Source organism: Citrus sinensis, chromosome 4 (genome assembly GCF_022201045.2).
Source record: "Citrus sinensis cultivar Valencia sweet orange chromosome 4, DVS_A1.0, whole genome shotgun sequence".
Taxonomy (NCBI): domain Eukaryota; kingdom Viridiplantae; phylum Streptophyta; class Magnoliopsida; order Sapindales; family Rutaceae; genus Citrus; species Citrus sinensis.
The window spans coordinates 4,779,660-4,802,426 of NC_068559.1; the positions used below are offsets into that span (position 1 = coordinate 4,779,660).

The 22,767-nt window shown below is 31.9% G+C and overlaps 2 protein-coding genes and 1 long non-coding RNA gene across 4 annotated transcripts; 1 reads left to right on the top strand and 2 right to left on the bottom strand.

The window, feature by feature from the left end:
- The first annotated feature begins 808 nt into the window (after window positions 1–808).
- On the top strand, window positions 809–3,713 carry LOC127901807 (uncharacterized). The gene is made up of 3 exons (XR_008054145.1): window positions 809–1,035; window positions 1,130–1,209; window positions 3,588–3,713. It is a non-coding gene; the product is annotated as an uncharacterized LOC127901807 (long non-coding RNA).
- On the bottom strand, window positions 3,666–8,609 carry LOC102608444 (E3 ubiquitin-protein ligase WAV3). 2 transcript variants are annotated; one of them, XM_006485588.4, is made up of 2 exons: window positions 7,847–8,609; window positions 3,666–5,972 (listed from the first exon to the last, which is right to left on the bottom strand). In XM_006485588.4, the coding sequence occupies exons 1-2, from the start codon at window positions 8,078–8,080 to the stop codon at window positions 4,029–4,031; spliced, it is 2,178 nt and encodes a 725-aa protein (XP_006485651.1). In that variant the 5' UTR covers window positions 8,081–8,609; the 3' UTR covers window positions 3,666–4,028. The 2 variants fall into 2 exon arrangements, with proteins under 2 accessions (XP_006485651.1, XP_006485650.1); XM_006485587.4 differs by having other exon boundaries at window positions 3,666–5,975; window positions 7,847–8,607.
- A 4,276-nt stretch (window positions 8,610–12,885) lies between these two features.
- On the bottom strand, window positions 12,886–17,941 carry LOC102608152 (synaptotagmin-3). Its single transcript, XM_006485586.4, has 12 exons — window positions 17,520–17,941; window positions 16,695–16,793; window positions 16,493–16,543; window positions 16,295–16,418; window positions 15,445–15,563; window positions 15,236–15,337; window positions 15,054–15,128; window positions 14,835–14,911; window positions 14,398–14,647; window positions 13,859–14,230; window positions 13,528–13,656; window positions 12,886–13,438 (listed from the first exon to the last, which is right to left on the bottom strand). The coding sequence occupies exons 1-12, from the start codon at window positions 17,637–17,639 to the stop codon at window positions 13,310–13,312; spliced, it is 1,647 nt and encodes a 548-aa protein (XP_006485649.1). The 5' UTR covers window positions 17,640–17,941; the 3' UTR covers window positions 12,886–13,309.
- Between the last annotated feature and the right edge of the window lie 4,826 nt (window positions 17,942–22,767).

Consider the following 22,767-nt stretch of genomic DNA (forward strand, 5'->3'; position numbering starts at 1 on the left):
CACCAGAAAATCAAGATTATATGGAGATGAAGAGAATTTGAGAAGAAGAGAGATGTAGAGAGATTATTAAAATCATAAAAATGAGGCTCTATTTATAGAAAAATAAATTCATAATCCAGTGTTTTGCAGTCCATCATAAGTTTCATGCATGCACTCCTCACAACCATTAGATCAAGATCCAACGGCTAGTCAAACTTCAAAAGCCAACATCACACGTGGCATCGTTTGACTCGTCCGATTTGGCCAAAGAACGGTTGAGATTTAGGGGATTAATGAGTGGATTGGGTCGACCCAAATACAAAGATTCAGATCCTACAACTTGCTTCACCAATCATTGCCACGTGGCATAATCATGGCCATTGAATCATGAACAGTTGAGATTTAGTCAAAATTGACAGTTATCCCGTGCACTCAAAGCTATTATAAGCTCATTTCATTATTCAATCAGTGCTCGATTAAGAAGAAAGTCAACTCTTTTTACACAAACCCAATTTTAAGCTGATCTTGATTGATCGTAAGGTTTTTGGACCTTCGGAATCCAAATTTGACCTCTGTTCATCTGTTTGGAGCCTCGAATTGCGTGAAATTAATATTTTACATAATAAACACACAAAAATACACAAAATTAGATATATTTAATACATAATTAATAATTCCTAATATATTGCATAAACACAAATATAAATTATAACATAAGCACAAAATAACATTATTACCGCTTGATAATTAAATCATTTTTAACACTAATCAGGGTCGCACTATTACATGCCTCGAAGGAGTTGAACAGATTAGAAACTGAAAACCCCAATCAGAAGATTGGTGTGCATCTTATACAAAATGCCCTTAAGATTGGTGGTTTTATTTTTTTCCCCCCTTTTGATTTTTTTTCCCCCTTCCCAATTTCTTAGTAATAATATGAGCATCTGCAGATGCCTGTTTACACCATTGCTTCTGTTGCTGGATTTGATGGATCTGTCGTTGTTGAAAAGCTACTGGAACAGGACGACCCTAACTTAGGGTTCAACCCAGCTACTGGTAAGTTTTTCAAAGAGCAAAGAACTTCAGTTATTTTCAATGTTGTAGTCTTGATTTTGAATTTGGAAAAGTGTAAAATTTTTGTTTGTACCAGGTGCATCTGTAAATAAGATTGAATCTAGAAATGTCGATCCAATGGAGCAGATAAAGCAAAGAACTAGAATTTGTTGCAAGGTAATTGTGTTAAACTCCTTAAATATTGTCCAAGATCTCAGTATTTCTAGTTCTTTTATTTGCGCAGTTTATAATTTCCTATATACGTCTATAGGGTCAAGTTGTTTCAACTTAAACATTGATAAAAAAAAGTCAACAAAATTTCATAAAATGTGATCATCTTACCGTGCTCAAGTTATTAGGTACAATTTTCTTAGAGTTCCATAGTTGTTATGTTTGGGATTAGATAGATATCTCTAGTTGAAATTTTTTTTTTTTTAATGTCAAGATTTTTTTGTTTAAACTTGTAACATAAAAAATTAGAAAGAATCTAATATATATTCTTATAATTAATAATTAAAAAATCAATGTTTAATTTTTTTGTAGATTTAAGATATTTTGTATAGTAATAAATCTAACGTAACTCTTATATGGATCCAGCTATGGTGCAATGAGCGCACCGTACCCTCTTTGTCTTTTTTAACTTCTCCTTTGCACACTACTGTATTTATAGTTTATTAAAATAATTATTTTTCTTCCTTCTTCAACTCTTCACCTCTACATTTTTCTTGCTTTTTTCTATTTTCAATTTAACCTATAATCAACCAATTGCAATCAATAAGAGACAACTTGATATTCTCATTGAAGCTACCTGTTTGTTGCAAGATTCATTTACTCTATATCACATAAGCAATAATGAGTTGAACTTTTAATATAAATGAAAATCACATAGATATTTTTTTATCCACACTTTATTCATTATCTATGAGGAAACTCAAATGTAAATAAATTGAATTATTTTATCTTTTATTATGTATCTTCTTTACTTTTTGGGAAATTAACTGTACACCATCTTTATTATGTCGTATATACATCTAACCACCTTAAAATTTTAGCATTTTCTTTACACCACCTTTATTTTTAAACTTATATTAATCAACCACTTTGACACTAAAATTAATCATTTTACCCATAAATGACTTAAAAGATCATTTTATTTTACAAAATTTAAAAAAATAAAAAAATATGACTACAAAGATACCCTAAATTCAAATAAAACAAATAAATCTCAAAATCTAATATGATAATTTTTAAATAAAATTATCATTATAAAAAATTAACATCTTATAATTATAATTTCATTTAATTTTTGTAATTAAATTAAGTATAGAGAAGTTTATAAAAAGTAAGATGAAGAGAAAAACTTCCTATAATTATTGTAAACTTCCATATAATTAATATTAGGAAAATTCTCTATATAAATAAATGAAATTATAATTACAAAAACTAACTTGATAATTTTTAAATAAAATTATAATTATAAAAAATTAACATATTGAATTTGAGATTTATTTATTTTTATGACTTGTGATAAATGATACCGTGCGTTTGTGTTCAAATCCTTCCTAATTTCTTTCTTTATGTGAAGTTATTATTTTTAATAAAAAATCAAAAACCTTATTTGTAGATTAACTATGGTTATAGGGTCAAGACATTTTACTGATACAAATTTTCGAGTTATTGGTCTCTTAGAATTTAGTATTGGATGAATTTGTGGGCAAAAAAACCGTGGTCTTAAAATCACCGAACCGAGCCGACGGTTTTTTCTAATTCGGATCGATTTTTATTTTTAAAAAAAAATTGAAATATATCATTTATAAAAAAACCGAAATGTCGGTTCGGTATTCAGTTCACTCAGCTGAACCGAAAAATCGAATTAATTATAGATTTTATTCAAATCGACATGTGTTAAATTTTTTTTTTATAAATCCAAATATTGAGTTGGAAAATGCCTAAAGTTGATGTTGATATTAATGAAGATAGGAGAATGTTGTTGGCGTTTATTTGTAATTTTTTTTTTTTTGGGTGAAAATGGAAGAATGTTGTTGGCGTTTGTTTTTAAATTTTCTTTATATTTTGTGTTGTAAGTTGTAATTGTTGTTATTTTTATTTGTCTTTACAACATTATAATTATGTTTATGTAGATGGAGTATTGAAATTTGATTATGTATTTTAAAATTTTAATATTTCATATTTTGTGAGTACCTTATTAGTAGTTAATAAGATATTAGTGATAAAATATGTTTTAAAAACTTTGTATTTATTGTTAATATTTGTAATGAAATTAGGATGAACTAATTGTTAAAAAAATTATTACATTCATGTGGCTGGACTAAAAATTTAAAAATTTAAAATAGGCTCAATAGGCCTAGAACCAAAAACACCGAACCAAACCGATCCGAAAAGATCCGTTTGAGTTCGGTTCTTATTTGATTCTTTTTATAAAATAACCGATTTAAATCGGTTCTACTTAATTTTAATCCAAACCAAACAGTGCCCACACCTAATTTGTATTACGAAATGTTACTTTAATTTGTCTTGTGATGTTGCTTGTTTAGTGAAATAGTATTTACACTTGTGGTTGTGGCGGTTGGCTTTGTTTGGGGAGGCTGGAAGAGAAAGCAACCAAAGTTCAGTAAAAAGAATTGAGAGCGGTTTATATATATATTAGGTGAAGAGTTCATCCAAAACCATTTTCCACAATTTCAAACTTGTGCCCAGATCTTTCCCAAGAAACCATTTATCTTTATGTACACACCCCCAACAACACAAACAAACATAGAACCAAAAATGCTGTAAAATCTACCTAACGTTTTTCCTCTTTTCTCCTCCCGAAAGGCAAAAATACTCCTTTTGCCCTTCTCCCAGTGGTTATTATTCATGTACACGTACAAAGGCAAGTAAAACCACAGCCTTAACAAAAAAACCTTCCTATACCCTCCAATTTACCCCCTCCAAACAAGAATGTGCAAAAATAAAGGTGCTGGAAAACTTCAGTATTACCTTGGTTTTGGTTGCGATCCCAATGACCAAAAAGGGTGAACAAGTCTTTGAGCTGATGGACTAGCCAGTAACATAGCCTGGGACCGAGTAAGCATCTCAGCCATTGTAGGTGTTTGATAAGATTGTACTAGACTTGACCCATCGGTTGAGTCCCCTCTTGCCGTTGCTCTTTGCCATGAGTGTGAACTCAGCCCTGACAGAATATATGCTCGACCGGATGCTTCGTAAACATGCCTACTCGCCATCCTCTCTTGCATTTCCTTGAGCTCAGCATCCAATGCCAGACAGAGACGATCATGAGCTTTAGCTGAGACTGTCTCTGACAGCATCCGTCGACAGTTCTCGAGGATAGATACAGCACCAGCCAGATCTCCCTGCTCAGCTGTAGTTCTCGCCAGTGCCATTGCCTCTGCTGCTTGGAGCCGGTTGCGTTGCCTGTCCACTTCAATCGACGTGACTTCTTGTCCAGCTATTTCAGGCCTTGCAATCCTAACTTCATCACTCTCCAGTGTTACCATTTCTTTAGTTAAGGGATCCTTATAACTACATTTCACCTTTAGCAATGACGTCTCATTTCCGCATGACTCTGCTGGAACATTAACTGATACCAGGAAATCCCTCTCTTCATCAGCATATAAATCCCCAACATCAATAAACCCCCTACGTCCATCAACCATCACACGGGTTGGGTAACTTCCTGCTTTAAACGAGCCCAGACGGAGACTTGGGTGCACACACTCAACTCCCACTTGCAGTTCCTGTACCACAACACTCAAAAGCCCTCCAATGCATTGTGCAAATGCATCCTGGAGCACAGCTTCAGTCTCAATGAAAGAAAATGTGCCTCCAGAGTTTTCAGAAATTGAATGCATTGATGAAGCATCATGATCGGCACCAAATCCAAAAGCATGAACCGGAATCTGGAAACCATTATTGTCACTGCTGTTAATTGATGAAGGAAGGAGAGACTGATAATTGGGTTGAGGACCTTGAGGCTGATTACCACCAGAACCATTGACAGTATAAGTATCCTGCCCATCAGACAATAGTATAATGCTGGCCACAGGATTCTTTTCCCTACGCTCTTCCATTACTTTGGCACCTTTTCTCAGGCCTTCAGCAATATTGGTCCCACCATTTGCAACTAAAGAATTAACAGCTTGAAGAGCCTGCAGCCGTCCTGTGTCAGTCATCCGATGCAGGGGAAAGAGGCGGCGGGCTGTGGAAGAGAAGGCAATAACTGAGAGCCTATCATTAGAGCCAAGGTTTTGTATTACAAATCCCATTGCTCGTTTAAGTAATGCAAGCTTGGTACCAGCCATGCTTCCGCTGATGTCAAGTACCGTGACTAAATCAACTGGAACTCGAGGAGTTAGAGAAAGCTGGGGCAAAGTAGCCTGATTTCCACCGGGATTCTGTCTTGCAATAGTAGCTGCAGCTTTGAGATGGATCAAAACTGTGAAATTATCATAAGATTTCAACCGTGGTGCAACTGAAACTTCTGGGCATGTTTTGATGGCTATTGTTCTACTAGAATTGTTATCTGCAACATTGTTACTGCCAGAGCTTCTGTCAGCATACACAGGTTGGTGATCTAGACATTCATCATCGTCAAATATCACAGGCTCAGGAGCCTGAAATAGGGGAACAACGTGACGTCGACTCAAATCACGATGAGGAGGTAACCGGCGGACCACAGTCATCAAAGCATCACTTTGAGGCCAACCGATTGGATTTATCGGTGCCCTCCCAGGGGGAAGATCAAGGCTAGGTCCCTGCATGGGGATCTCTTTCCATTTAGCCCTACAAACTGGACAAACTTGGTTGCCATGTTTTACATTTGAAGCAATGCAGTGGAAATGGAAGGAATGGGAGCACTCTGCAGTGAAAATAGCCTGGCCGTCTCCTTGTTTCATCTTTGTCAAACATATGGAGCAGGTCTGCTGAAAATATAAAGCAGGCAAAGTAAATATCTGAGATCACACTTAAAATTTGTCATGAACTGTTGTCATCAATAGCGAAATTAAAATTTGTATACTTATCCCATGTAACATGAGTACTAGACCTCAACAACAGTGTAGAGAGTGATATTTACATAAATAAATGCAATATCACAAGGCCATCCAAAATCAGTAAAGGACACAATAAGCACTCTAGGCATGAATAACTTTTGCTAATATGTCAAAGAAACAATGTTTAATTCGGAGTCAATAGAAAGTGTAATCCGCATTATCTGTCCAAAGAATTTGAGTGAATTAATGGAAAATGAGGTTCCAAAAACTTAAGTAATGAAGAAAAAGTAGTTCCAATGATGGGCTAGCTTATGAAAACCTCTATTGGCATTTAAAAATAATAATAATAATAATAATTCAAAAAAATAACTTCAGGAAACAAACACACATCCACACATATATATCATAACAAATTGGATCCTATGCTTCATTTTGCTGGTATGAATTATTAATCCTTATATAATGATTGTATATTTCTGCATAGCCTACAATTTTTTTTTTTCCTTCTGACTCATTCTTTTCCTTCATTATGTATAAAATGGAAACATAATGTTATAGAAATATTTTATCCATAATTGACAAAAGGAAGAATTTATAGATAAAAAATGTTGAACAAAATAAATTGTCAAAGGCAAACGACTTACTAACAACTAGAGCTCAGTTAGAATACAGGACATTCCCATAGGGCTAAAAGCAAGGAACCCATAAATTCGAGCCAACTAAGGTAGTACATGAACAGCTAATTATGTTTCAAAATGCTTCCATATTCTTATATTTTTACTCTTCTCAACAAGTCAATGTTAGGCATCCAACAAATATAGTGTATGGTTATCACACAACTACAATGATACGGGGTAAACTAGACCTTTCAAGACAACTTGCAAGAAATATGCAAAACACATCAATCAAAGAAAGGGAAATCATAAGTTTCTTTTTAATATATCTTTTCTTGTACTTCTTTGATGAAGGTCACAGCTAGAAAGATTGTAATTTAACAGTCAACAGATGAGGCCACCGGACAAGTTGCTTTCTCTCTCTAAGACCGGGAAAGGGAAAGGTAAATCCTTTAGTTTTCTTTTACTAGTAAGGTCTTGAAAGTGACTTAAGCAATTACCCCACAAGCCCAAAGAGGAGAAAACAACATGTCATCAAATACATAGCTCCAATAATTTACGATATTCCTCAATCTAGGATATAGCAAAACCAAACAATAAATGTATTAATTAAAGATTAAGACAATTTCATATTATACAAAACAAAATTTAAGAAATTTCAAGGCTCTCTCACCCATCTTGGTCTGCAACAGAAATATCAAAATCATTAAACAGATAATAACTTCAGAAATCATTTCTGTTTGGTTGCTATGTGAAAAGAAAATAAGTTCTTTTTTGTTAAATTATAAAATAAAAGCAAGAGAGGGAAATCTTCAAACAGCTAACTGTCGAGGTAATTAGTACTAATCGAGCAATAAAGATGATTCTTTAATTGCAAAATAGAAATGAAAAAAATTTTAAAAGAAATAGAACATGCAAAATTTCAATTTCTTAAACAAACAAGCTTAGTTGAGCTGAGTTAGGTAGCCAAAGTTTTAAATTCGTTTCACTTCAGATATTTCTTCAGAAACCAAACAGAGAACTTAATAAGTTTAAACGCAATCAAAGAAATCAAATCAACACAAAACCCCACAAAAAAAAACCCTGAATCTCATTTTTCAGCAACCAATCAGACCCCAACTCAAAATCATTTCTCAGAAACGTCAGAAGCAGCAGAATGAAAAAAGAAATGAGAGAAAGCACGCAAACCTTGGAGGATTTACTGCCACTTTTGGACAACCTCAAGCCATGAGAAGATGGAGTTGGTGTCATGGGACGATGGCACGTGTCCCAATCAACAGGAGGCAGCAAAGCAGCATCAGATAGTCTCTCAGATGAATCAACCGCAGACGGCGGCGGTGGCGAGTCCTCTAAAGTTCTTGGTACGAATACACAGAGATTCAAACCCAAAGCCAGCTTTGCTTTTCTCCATTTGCTTCCCATATTTTTTTTCCCCAACAAAATGAGCTAAAGCTTAAACCTTTATCAGTCCAAAAGCTAAACACCAACAGCCCAGAACCAGAAATCAAGAACCCAAGTAAAAAATGAAGCAAAAATTTTGATTTTGCAGCTGGTTTAGCTCCCAAGATTTGATTTTTGTTGTGTTTTTGGCTTGGTTTCTCAAGATGGACCCTTGGAATAAGAGAGAGGTAATGGTAATGGTATTGGTAATGGGGTCTTTAGCAAAAGTTGAAATGGAACACGAAACCCAAGAGAGAGACAGGGGGTTATAGGCTTATAGGCTTTTAATGCAATTTTTTAAGAGAAATGGGTGATGGGCAAAAGCTAAAATGTCAAAGGAGGTGACTGGGTCGCCATAGAAGAAGAGTTGTAGTGGAGCTGAAGCTTGCATTCAAGGCCGCCATTGAAGAGAGAGAGAGAGAATTGAGCTCAAAGGTCAAAGTTGTTTGAGTTTTTTAGAGAGAGAGAAGTAGTAGGAGATATAAAAATAGGTAAGGTAAAAATAGCACGTTTTAGTTAAATACAGAAAGCTAACTGCTTTATGCACACAATCAATTATTTTGCCTCTTGTCTCTTTGCTTTCTTTTCTCTTCCCCTTTTGCCCTTGTGTTTCACTTTTATTACCATGCATGGTGCTACTCTCTTCCTCTGTTTTCAAGCATGTATGTCCAACGCATTCCTAGAGAGTGACACCTTCTTGATTCATATAATTTTTTTTTTTTCAAATTAGATAATGTTTTTTTTTTTTATTTTACATACCTCATGTGGTTCTTGTCTTCTTGATGTCAATCAATTTAAAAAACTTCTCAACAAACTTGTTAGTTGTTTCCCATTCACTAAATGGATAATTCTATTGACATTTTTTTAGTTTTAGTGGATGGTTGTCAAATCTTCTACATCCTAAAAAACACTCCCTTTAATCTTTATTTCCTTTTGCAATATGAAAATAAAATAAAAAATTGTTTAGTGCGTTATCCTTTTATTGGAGGGTATGATTCTCAATTATATTTGTCTAGGATAAAAGAATTCTTAAATTAATAAACAAATACGGTACGTACATGTATGAATCATTTTGTAGGATAAGTAACATGAAGTTGGGGGATGGACCCCATCATGATTGATGATCATGATCATGATTCGTTTTTGGGCATGATGATGGGTCAAAACGTAGTGGGATTTTCATGATCACAGTCGCACAAAATATAAAGATAGCTATTTTATTTGTCAATTTTGTACCACATGAGATGATGATTATGATGATAAAACTATGCCACACGTGCACATCATCACAGAAGTCCCATGTCAACCCTGTTTGACATTTTTCTTTTTTTTTAGATCCTATCACATGCGTCCTCTTTTTTTTTTTTTTAACCCCATTTCCATTTTTGCTAGCAAAAATATTTTTTAAGCTAATTTCTAGCTTATAAGAGCATGAAATACTAGAATTGTAAAATCCCAACTTGTTTCAAGGCAGCAGGAAAAAAAAAATATCCTTCTCTCTACTTTCGTTTTATTCACTTAAAGTGAATAAAGAAAAGACTATTTTCATGTCTATTTTAATAATATGAAGATACTAAAATATATTTTTGGGTACTAAAAATTTTCACCAATCACAAAAACAAAAATCACATCATGCCATAAGAATTAAGAAAGGCAGGAGGTCAATAGAAACGGCAGCGTGCTGGCTATCATGCATCTTTGCTGCCACCATTTGTTGAATTTTTTTATTCACGAATTATGAGTAACAAAAATAGGAGCAAGTATGGCCCAATATATATCATTACTCCGTGAAAAAAAAAAATGATATAGAAGTGTATTATGTAATTTTTTTTAAAAAGTACTCTGGTGAAAAAAAATGTTGATAATTTTGATAGTGTGTGAATTTAAAAAAAAAACACAATATGTAGAGATTTCTTTAGAGAAGAATGTATGATAATTGATTTCTCCTAGAAGCAGTTGGACCTTTTTTTTTTTCATTGAATAATAGAGTTTTATACTTCTAATCAAAATTAGTTAAACATTGTAAAATTGATAAGAGATACTTTTTATATTTAATTTTTTTTGGACAACATATAAATTATTTTTAAAGGATTTCAAAGTGGGGTAGTAATAGAATAGGCCAAATTTTTTTTTTTAAAAAAAATGTTGGGTTTTCCCACCGCTACCGATAAAAACGTTGAACTTTCACAACTTAAATGATGTTTTTGAGACATAATTACTAGTACTCAGAGACTTTTCTTTGAATCTCAATGATAATCTTCTTCTCATTTCTTTTAAAATATATATAATTTTCGTTTTTTAATTCATTTAGATACGTGTGCATTCGGCAACCTTTGTCTATCACAACCGAGTACACAAAACAAAACATTAGTCTTTGAATCATACAATGCCATGCCCTGAAAACTAGCATTAAATTCAATAGTCAAAAACTGGCACGCATAGGAAGATTCAACATAGCCTCAAAATTTGAATTTCTATATGGCTGCTATCATTTTGATGGAGTCAGTTACTAGGTTTTTGTAATCTTGTTTGAGTTTTTCAAGATAATTGCGTTTATACTATTTTTTGAGATTGATACCTATTGACTGGACTCAGTTTTTTGCACACACCAGAAAATTCAGATATTTTTAGTTAATTTTTAAGCAGGGTTTGGTGATTATTTTTCCTATTTTTGATTAATTTTGTTTAATTATGTAGACATGCAATAAGAGTCGAGATTCGAGAGGGGTTTGATTGATTAAGAAATAAGTAAAGTATAATATACATTTTTTTCCTTATAAAACATGAAATTTTTTTATCAGTACATTGAATCCATAATTGATTGAAATTCAATAAGACGCTGGCTTTGAATACAAAATATTAATTGATTCTGATATCATACCGGTAAAACCTCTGTTGTTTGTGATTCAAGTTATTAGATAAAAGCTCTGCAGCATTCATATTAAAGTCATATTTAGCAGGAAAAATGTTGGATGGAGCAATAAAGATTGAAGTGTTCTGCAGTGTATATACGGAACCAAAAAATGGACCACTTCAAATCATTCCAAGTTGACCAATGGAAGTGAAAATAACTGCTGAAGTTGGATCCAGCAATGCCCATTATAGATTATTTGGAGAATAGTATATGGCACCAGTATATGGAACTTGATTCTCTCATTGAAATTTTCTAAAACTGTCACCAACACCAAATGGCAAATACATATATACATATCCCACACTTTCTAATGCCCAAATGAGAATAGAATTTTCAGGTTTGAAAAACTAGTGGGGAAAGATTTACATTTTAAGTGGAATATAATTTTCTCTTATATTTTTTTTCCCGAGTGTTTTGGCAGTTGAAAGTGAAACTTTGATGTATAATATTGTGTATGTGTATATCCAAATATAATATCCCAATCATCAACCATATGTATGCATGAGAGGAATTAATTAATTAAAGAAAGACTAGAATGAATGATAAATCTTGAGTGGAGTTTCCTATTCCCACTAGCTTTTCTCTCCTCAAAAGACAACCTTTTAAAAGAAAAAATGCCCTATCTTTTTAGCATGGCAAAAGTTATAAATATTCTCCTCTCCCCACAAAACAACATCAACAAGGAACCAAGACAACGACTTCTTTGTTTTCAATTTTTAATTTTACCTCTCCTTTTGACAGCACACACATGCTTCACACAACTTAGAGAGAGAGGGGGGGGAGGGGAAAAATAATGAGTGTTGGCATAGCAATGAGTGGAGTGCCAAATGTGGAGATCCATTAACAAAGAATTTTTTTTAAAAATTAATTTTTGTCATAATATTCCAGCTTTGTTAGGGAGAACAAATTAAAGAAGAGATTGGATTCCCTTTTACTGCCTCTAAATTTTTGCCAGACTTTCTGGGGCAAGTCAACTAGAAAGCTGACTTTTTCTTTCTTTTTATAATTATCATAAGGGAGCTTCTCTTATTGTGTTCCCCACTTTGGTATTTTGATCAATGGCTATGTGATGTCTTGCACTTCTGAATCAATATTTGTATCTTGTATCTCCCAATTGCTTAAATTAATTCCAATAAAAGCCTACAAGCGTTTTTGTTGTTGGAATTCTCAAAAACATTATCCTGTTCATGGGCTAGGGTTTCTCATCTCACAACAGTCATCTCTTTTCTAAATTAAGCATCATTTTTGTTACTAAACTTTGGCGTAGAAGGAGATTAATTATGTGTATAAAAAGAAATAAAAAGACTATGAAGCAGATTAATTATGATAATACTCTTTTAAAGATATGAATGATATCATGGGGACTTTACCAAACCATGATGTCACATGTATTCATCATGATCCTCAGCAAGTCAAACCTAATCCATGCACTCGGTGGGGTCCAAATATTTTATTTTTACATCATGTCCCAACATGTTGATTGTTGAGAATATATCATGCTTGCTTTTCATCAAACTTTTTCTTTTCTTACAAAAATAAAACTGTCATAATTATCTATGATACATGCATGCACAAATGGCTCCTTCAATCAGGATTACTTGTGTTTATTCTTTTGTGGGCTTTCTAAAGTGAGGTCTCATTTTATTGGCAACAAATGCAGAGAGCTCTCAAGTGATGGCATGATGATGAGCACTAAACAACAGTGATTGTTAAAAGGTTTCAGAAATAAAATGGGATTTTATTAGCCTTGTTTCTTCAGTGTTGGTATGTGTTGGATTAATGCCCTTGCATCCATTTACCAACATAATAGAATCTTTTCTGTGTGACATTTCTTTTATATTTCTATCAATCACTTGTTGCTCAAAAGAGTTCATTCAACTGAAAAAAAAAAAAGTATAATTTTCATTTAAGCAACAAAAATAATGTTCTTGACAATATTTTTTGTACAAATGCGGGATCTAAGCTATAAGCTCATGTTTGATTAGTAAAAATAATAGTAAAGGGGAGAAATGGAAAGGAAAATAAGTAAAAAAAAAAAAATCAGTCTCATTTTTATTATTTAGTTGGACATAAAATTCATCTTTTTCCCCATATTTCTTTGCCCTCTTGTACTTTCCTCTCCTGCTCTCCTCTCCTCATATTTCTTCAAATCAAACATGCCGTTGAGTTCATTCTTTTTCCTTCAACATCACTTTGGTATTCATCTTGTGTTCTCCTATGGCATCTAACAATAACTTTACCCACAAATCCCATTTCGGAAAGCTGTAAGTGCATCTGATAGTCTTCATGTTGATCTCTCAAATCATCTTCCACCGTATGTCCACATGTATCACACCCCTCTTTGAATTGATTAAGTGGTATTTCTCATTGATGCGTCCGTTGTGCACAACATCAGTGAGATTAATTTCCACATGCCCCAATGACTCCTACATAAACAGAAGATGATTTAACATTCCAAAAGACAATTGCATTTTAGAGAAATCTAGTAAACAAGAATGAGGGTGGTCGCCGATACCTTTGACCAAAATCTAATACCAGTCCGCTTACTCATAACCTCGATATGGATCTTCTCATGCAAAGGAGGCTCATCGAGCATAAATTGAAATTCTTCATTCCAGGCAGGGTCTCGAGTTTTTCTAATCATCTTTAGAAAACCAAACGAAACATGAGATTACTTCCAAGTTCCAACAGTTAAAATATCTTTGATAATGCATTAATTATCCTACCGATCCATTTCATTCTATAGCAGCTTGAATGCTTCATTGTGTTTGTGTTATTTCCAGGGAGTTCCAACTTGAAATTTACAATTGAAGAGAATAGGCATATAACAGGGAAAGAAAGCTCACTTTTGTTCTCTTTTTGTCCCCTTTGTAAAGGATTATAGCATACGGATTGTTGTGATTTTCCCCTTCTACATCCTCGGCTCCTTGGACTAAAACAGAAAGCAAACCTGCTCCACTCAAGGCCTCCTCATCAGATGACTGATCATTTCCACTTCCCTTCCTGCTGTATTTTTTGGACACTGAACTGAACTTGATGCTGTCTTCTTTAAAAGGTACATAGGTAAGCTCAACTACTATTTTTCCTCTTTGTTTCATGTCTTTTGGGTCACTAATATTTGTGTGCTTGAGCAAATCAAGAGTAAATTCCTTTGTCTCATGGGGCGTGAGAAGTTTCAGAGGAACCAGCTGCATTCCCAACCTGTCATGTCCTCCAACCTGCAGATAATTTAAGCAAAAAGTACAACAATTCTTATTAAGCAAAAAGTACAACAATTCCTAGAAACTTGGAAAACAAATTCTCGTCGGTATAACTCAAGCTTCAACTTATTCACAATAAAAACTGAAAAGTGTCCTCATGGCAACAACTTGGATAAGATAAACACCTTGTCCCAATCGAAGACTTGTAATTGGAGAATTTGAGATTCAGGTTCCTTCACGACAAGCTTGAAGTTCTCATTCCATTCTGGATTCAAGTTTTTCTTCTTGACGGTGGTTTTCTTCCATGGAAGCTTCTCTCCAGTCAGACTGAGTTTGACATATGGATCAGAAGTTCCCAAGAAGTCTTTCTTCAGGAGTTTAGAAGCACGAACAACCTTCACGTGTAGTATTCCCACGGGCTTCTTTATGGCCACACTAGTGAAATTATCAAAAAGATAATTATCTCAGGAAACAGAAAAGAAACTATACTTCAGACATGAAAACCAATTCTTTCCATACAAAGTTGGGAAACGATATCTAACTTCACCGGTTGAGTGAGCTTTGCGAGTACAAAAACGACACAGAAAAAGGAAAAAACATGAAACTTGTATTATAAAATTACCTTGAAGCATCAAGAATAGGTATTTCATATGTTTGGGGCCAGATGTAAATACCAGCAACATATTTTGTTATACACTTCTGCAAGAATCTAGAATAGTTAGTTGATTCATAACCAATCCAGAAGTAAGCAAGCATAACATCCACCGCAATTCAAACTCAAAATAATCACATCAAAATCCAATTCCTACCCAAGAGGCAAGAGAGAACACCAGTTCAGCACCTGAATAAATTGGTAAAGGCCTGGTATGGACATGATGTCTCCTCCAAGTATTTTAATTCCAAAATCTACATGCGGCTGCAGATATATCAGGGAATGTCATCACACAAGAATTAGCTGATTCATTCACTTTGTATCACAGAGAAACATAGAATCTGCTTCAATGTATATAGAGAATTGCTTACCCTCTCCATCAAAGACACCACCATGGTAGCGAAACATGGGAAGGTAGGAACAAGAGGTTTCAAAGTTATTCGTGGTGCCGCAAATATTTGTAAATCCACTAACTGAGAAGAAGTACAATCAATATTACAAAAGAAACATGCTCTTCAGTTTTAAAGAACTAAAACCACTCATTCTTCCATTAAATGTTTTGTCCTTAGTCTATTCTGACCTGAACTGTAATTCGAAAGGACAACAATTTTAACACCAAAACAATGTTGGGATTGCCGGCCCACCTCAATGCTGGTTCCATTACTAGCTGATTCTCATTAGTTTCATAGACTCGGATACCTAAAAGTTTATAAAATAAAACAAAATGAGAACCATGACTACCTGCTTTTATTTAGTGTCCCAGTTTCTGATACTTGAAAGCTTGACAGTAAACTGAATGAAAAAGAAAATGGCATTAAGGTGTTCACTTCATGATCCAGCCAAATTCTTGCTAAATCCAACTGACAAGGAAATTCTTCAAATGGTGGAAGTGCGATCTCTTATACAATTAAGAGTAAGTATATATCGTTGGCAGCATTTGCTTATTTACATATGATTCCAGGTTGACAGCATGCATTAGTTTTTCTAAAAATTTCTTTATACTTCTTCCACAATGCAGCCGCTGCCCCAGATAAAAATCAATCTTGTTTCTTTCAAACTAGAGCCACAATGTGAAATGAAGCACCAATTTCTCAAACTTTCAACAATTATTTTTCAGAATTTTCAACAATCTTGAAATCCACATGAACCTGGAAGTTATTACTATGTTTGTGCACATACACATTCAAGAAACAGAAATGTCAGGAATGAGAGCCAATGCTTCAGCGAATAGAGGCAGAATTTGTAAACTTGCATATGAATGAAGGACATAATTGAGGTTGATAGTGTCATTTAATCTGGAAATAGTTGTTCAGAAAAGAAGATATTTCAGTTCAGTAAACATGATTAAGTGACTAAATGGACCCTTTTTTTTTTTAATTCCCCTATCATTTTAGTTAGAAAAGTGATTGAGTAAATCTCGTAAAACTTACCATAAATTGTCGGAGGAAGAGTCCCCAGAGTTAGATTCTCAAACTCAATGGATTCTATCTTAAACTTCCCACTGTACTCATCAAATATTGGCTGTGCCGTGGTCCTTACGTTAGCACAAATCGCCTGTAAATTGACATGAAGTCAAGCTTAATATAATCACTGATAGAATTGAAAGTATATCTGAACTATAAAATCACCTTATCGAGGTAAGGCCACATATCTGAGAGAAACCTGTTTAACCAGTCTACCTGCGATCACACTAGTATAGTCAATAGAGTGACTGGCTTCATACAATAAAGTAGTAATGATAAGAACACAAAACAGATAATAACATTAGCTGTAATATAAACAAGCTGAGGACAATTGTAACAATTAGATTGTTTATACATTACTACTTACTCTCTCATAATCAGGGTTCTTAACCCATAATGGAATTTCAGGTAAGAGGTCGAACAAAGGAATGGTATCCAACTCACAAAGTGGCGTAACAAGTGGTTCCTGCATCAATAATATTTTGCAAACAGTTTCATCTCACAAAGACAGAGAATCCAAAAATTTCAAATTGCTCTGAAGAAACTTTGCACTTCAATGCTGATTAATATGATTATAGCAGTCGAACAGAAATGTAATGAACAGTCTAGAAATTTAATATGTTTACACTTGCAAGTGAATCGTGCTACACTCACTTTACATTTCATCTAAAAATAGTGATTCAGAAAGAGGAAATTTTCATGGATTTTCTAGAAGCTACCCATCAAAGACTTTATCACCACTCAAGGAATTGTCAAATTGCTGCAGTGACCCATTCAATATAAGTGAATTGTCTTTTCATTCATTTCAGTAAAATTCAAAGATAATTTATTCAATCAAAAGCCAGAAATCCCCCGCATAGAGAATGGTCAGCAATTGTACAGCCATATTCACCAGAAATGCAGTTATAATATAAAATTCGAAACAAATGAATTTGAATGAACACGAATTGCATATTACAAATTACAAACAACGAAACAGGGTTGTAACAAATCAAATAAAATCTCCACTTGAAGCAGAATCCCCATTTCACATGTGAAATTTAGCTTTAACAACAAATGGTCACAATGAAGGTAACAAAACTAACAATTAATAAAAACAAGTTGCAATATCAACAAATGAATAAACAAGTGATGATGCAAGAACATTTTGAATCCTGATAATAATAATAATAATAACAATAATAAATGTTACCTCAACTTGATCATCGTTGGGCTTAGAATATATGAAGAGAAAGAAGCCAACAAGGAGACCAAGAGGAAGCCCAATGAAGCCAAAACCAAGAACTCCCAGTACACTACTCAGAAACCCCATTTCTTTGCCTTTTTCAACTTCAAAGATATATCAAAATCAAAAGTATATGCAAATTCTGAAACTAAACTCAACAGAGAATTACAGAATGAGAAACATCAAAAGGGTCTTGTTTTGTTTATTTATTTATTTATTGCTTTTCATGTTGTGTAGGAAAATGTTATTGCTCGGGAACGTAACGAAAAAACTGACAGAATGGCATGAAAACCGCCAAAACAAAACCACTTTTGTTTTTTGAGTTTTTGAGTTACAAGTAGAGCCTTCTAGTTGAAGTTGGTATGTTTTTCTTAGCACAGTTGTGTAATTTTGTTTAATTTGTTTTATTAGGTTTGTGAAATGACGTGCAAGCTCTTTCCCTTGAGGCCTCTGTTTTGTTTGTTTTCGTTTTTGTTCAGATAAAACCAACGACAATTTTGTCACGAATGCTCGGTCTTTTATTTCGTTCGAAAATAACCCCTAAAGAATATATATATATATATATATATATAGAGAGGAAACTAGAAAAGGAAGAGTTGTTAAAAAAATTATATTGTTTAAAAATCCTAATATATATATATATATATATATAGACACTCACAGGGAGATTTTTGTTGATCTAAAACTAAACGATGCTTTTACCTTGGAGATTACATATAATTAATTAAGATTTACTATTAATTAACAGAATAGGCCAAGTGGGTTTTTTTTTTTATATTAAGTTTAAATAACCTTATTTTGCTTGTGATTTTGGAGAAGGGTGCATTTGGCGCAATGAGTTTAATTGAAGTTGGCCGACTTGGAGAAGGGTGTATTTGGTGCAATGAGTATTTAAAAAAAATAAAAATTGTACCTCCATAAAAGTATTATGAGGGTTAGTTTCAGTTTTTCTTTAATTATAAAATAATTGAGTAGATATAGTGTTAGTTAAATGTGAATGGCTCTCCCTCATAAAAATGTGAGTGGAGTAGACACCCCTTAAATATTAGAGATGGTTTAAAGAATTTGAACAACGCTTCGGATAAATACATGTCACGATGAAAGTCCAAATTATATAATGTGTTTGTAAATATTAATTATAATATCTGATATAATATCAGTAACAATTCTGGATAACAGTATTTTCAAAAAAAAAAAAGTTGGCCGACTTGTCGTAGTTAGTGGGGAAGATTTATGATTTCATCAATGACATGGACAGAAATAATAATCAAAAAATGGAAACTAGTTGGCACGTAATCAAAGAAAATCTTATCATTTTATAGTCAAAGATTTTGTATTTATTAAGATTAAAAAAAATTGCATTTGTTCAGAATTGGAGAGCATTATCTAAATTCAGTTTGAAAACAATTTTAATTTATTTTAATTCCATATGTTTAGTGTGAGCGAAGATTTTCTTTCAAAAGTACTAGTAATGTTATATCTCCCAATTACCATCCCAATAGCTTTGTATTAATAAATATGAGAAAATTGTATTTCACTTTTGATAATGATTTATACTTGTTTAATATTTAAAATTCTTTTCTAAAGGAAAAAAAAAAGTAAAAGTATTATTACTTTTTTAACACTTATTTTAACACTTGAATTCATACTTTTAAAAGATAAATAAATGTGGCTGTTAAATTTAGATATTTAGGTGCATCTAAAATTAAATCTCAATTGGATTTAAATCTATTTACATTTTAAATGTGTCACGAGTTAAAGTGATTTCTAGAGTCTACACAGACATGAAACATATTCGGACCTTGATTCATGTGGGCAGGAGAAAAGAAAATGTTAGGTACATATATCCATCAAGAATCAAAACAAAAATTTGCAATCAATCAAGGATTAGCTGAGCAAAACCTCAATTTCTCAAGCAATCAATCTTATGTCAATATAATCATGCGGCAGCACTTAATTAACCAATCAATTTTTCACATATAAGCGGAGTCACTTTTGAAAAATAATAAAACAATTGATAGAAAAAAAGAAACTTAAGAGGAAAGGTATTGATTCATATAATAATTACAAAAAAAAAAAAGGGAATTTAAATATATTGAATTAAAGCTTAAGAATTGAATGAATTATATTATATACATGTGCCTCATCATATACACACACACACATGTTCTAGATCTTGAATAATGTAAACTTAATTTGAATTTGTCAATTTTTCGCGACGTTACCCAAATCATTATTTTCCACATTTGTGAAGATGGAAACACCTATTGGGAGACTTTGATTGAGAATATCAAAGAGAATATTTTAGGCTGGCACATATATAGTATTCCAATTTCCATTACATTGCTTAAAGACTTTGTATTTTGATTAGTAGCTTAAAAGCAAAGTCTATGTTATTTAAATTAGACACGGTTTTCTCTCTTTAAAAAAAAAAAAAAATTAATTAAGAGTATAAAATTAAAGGTTTAAATTTGAATCGAATCTAGATCTCCTTTAATATAAGAGTGAACGAATTTGAATTGCATGAAAGGGCGATTATAAAGAATGTAAAGTTCACCTCTTGAAAAATTTAATAACATAGTGCATTCCATTTAATTGAGTGGTTTTTTTTTCCTTTTCATTTTTTTTTTAATGTTAATGTCACAAAATCCATGTTAACGATATATTTAGAATCGATAAATATAATAAATAAGTATGTCTATGTCTATCCTAAAATATAAAATCTTTTCAATTTTCTAACTATTTCGTTACTTGTCTATTGATAAATGTTATTTAATACATTTATATCAATTTCTTAATGCCAGTCGGCCTTATTTAATAAATTCATTTTAATTAATTGATAAAGAAATTTAAACAACATTAAAAAAAATTAAAGTCATTTTCATCGAAACTTAACATTAGAGTTTAATCTATCCTAAGTTTGTATTCATTTTTTTCAATTTAACACATATTTTAAATTCATATAGACTAAATAAAAAAACGAGTCATTTTCGTCGAGAGCTTATTAGAACCTACTAAATTGTAGTAATTTTTTATTATTTATTTTGAAACAATGCATTATCATTAGTTGTACAACATTCAATCTGATCGTGAAACTCTACATCTCACTAACTTAACTAACACATGAGAGAATGCTATCAATTTTTGTGTGGCTTACAAAACTCAAAATAAAAGCCACACACACTTTGCTTCAAACAAACTCCATATTAAAAAAAAAAACCATAATGTAGATTAATATTAATTTTATTTCTTTATTATGGGCCAGATTTTGATTTTTTTTTAATGGCCAGAGAATTACTAATTATAAAGTAATATTTATTTTATGTTCTAACCCAAAATGATTCAGAACGGTTTATTTATGTTTTTTGTGATTTGTCATAAAGAAAAGGATTCGGCCTTTGATTTATAAAACTCCCATTTTCAGGGCCCATGAAATTGGGTCAGGCCTCAAACCGATGAGGCCCAAAGATATGACAATTCTTTTTTCACGTTTCTTTATTTTTTGTTAAAAACTGTTTTACTCTTCTTTTCGATACTACAAAGAAAATGTATTGTTTATGATGAACAAAATTGTATTGTTTTATAATAATCAAGGCCATCTACTGATCCTGAAGAATAAAATTCTTTATTTCTAAAATTTTTAATTTCATATTTGTCGGTCGCTTTTATTTAATATATTCACATCAATTTCTTAACGTCAGTCAATCTTATTTAATAAATTCATTTTAATTTATTGATGAAGAAATTAAAAAAAAGACTTACCAATAAAATTGAATTTCAAGCATAGACGAATTTGAGAATATTAATTGGAGAACACTGAATTGGTTTAAACTGAACTGATGTTAAAATTATACATATTAAATCGAATTTTCTGAAATAAAGTAATATTAATTTTTAGGGGGATTGCCACTTTCCCCCCTACAATAATTAACATATACCATTTTCCCCCTGCTATTTTTATAATAGCCAAAACTCCCCTGACAACATAAGTTTATAATATTACCTTTATTTTTAACTACTCTTTTATTTACATTTATTATAAATTAAATAAATCACATGAATATAAACTAAATAAAAAATTAAGTATTAAAAATAATAAATATATGTTTTGATATGAGCAAAAAAATTAATAATAAATTTTTTTTCTTGTAATTATTTATTTTGTGAATATTTTCTTATAATAAATTTTTTTAATATTTTAAAATTAAATGTAAAAAGTATAGGCAAAATATTTTATTATTTATCTTGTAATAAATTTTTATTTTTCATTCAAGTTTTCTTATAATAATTTTTTTATCATTTTATAATAACTTTCTTATATATTTATTATAAGAAAAGTTTCACAAAATAAATAAGTACAAGAAAAAAATTATTATTAATTTTTTCTCATATAAAAATATATATTTCTTATTTTAATGTTTAATTTTTTATTTAGTTTCTATTCATGTGATTTATTTAATTTATAATAAATATAAATAAAAGACTAGTTGAAAATAAGGATAATATTATAAACTTATTCTATCAGGGGAGTTTTTGGCTATTATAAAAATAGTAGGGGAAGAAATAGTATATGTTGATTACTGTAGAGGAGAAATTGACAATCTCCCTAATTTTTATGTTAAGAGCTATGAAAGCCCGTTTGCTTATGTTTGAGCTATGAAAGCCCGTTTTGAGGGCCCATGATATTTGATCTCAGTCCGTATAGCCTCAAACCGGCAAGGCCCAAAGATAATGACAAGCTTTTTTTATTTCATTTTCGATCAAGTCAAAATATGTTTCAAATGTAACAATAGTTTTTTTTTTCATCACTTACAAATAATCTGTGTGTATGTGGAACAAAATTATATTATTACACAAGTTTTTTAACTTATATTAACTTTACATATTTGAGAATCGAGATCAAAAGGAATGACCATAAAAGAATATTAATGTTTAACAACTTAATACCAAACAGATCCTTAGTTATGTATTTCCAAAACCTGTCCAAGTTTATGATTATACATTAATCTAGAATTCTAAAGTTGTTAAAATCCAAAAAAAATATATTAAATTATATAGTTTAATAATTTTCCAAACTTAAATAAAGTTCACGATCCTAGACGAAATTAGTGTACGTTTTATCATTGTCATTAAAGGTAAAATCATAATATCTTTTTTTTAAAGTGTCATATTTTAGGTGTTAGTTGAAATATCATTTTCTCTCGCTAAAAAATAA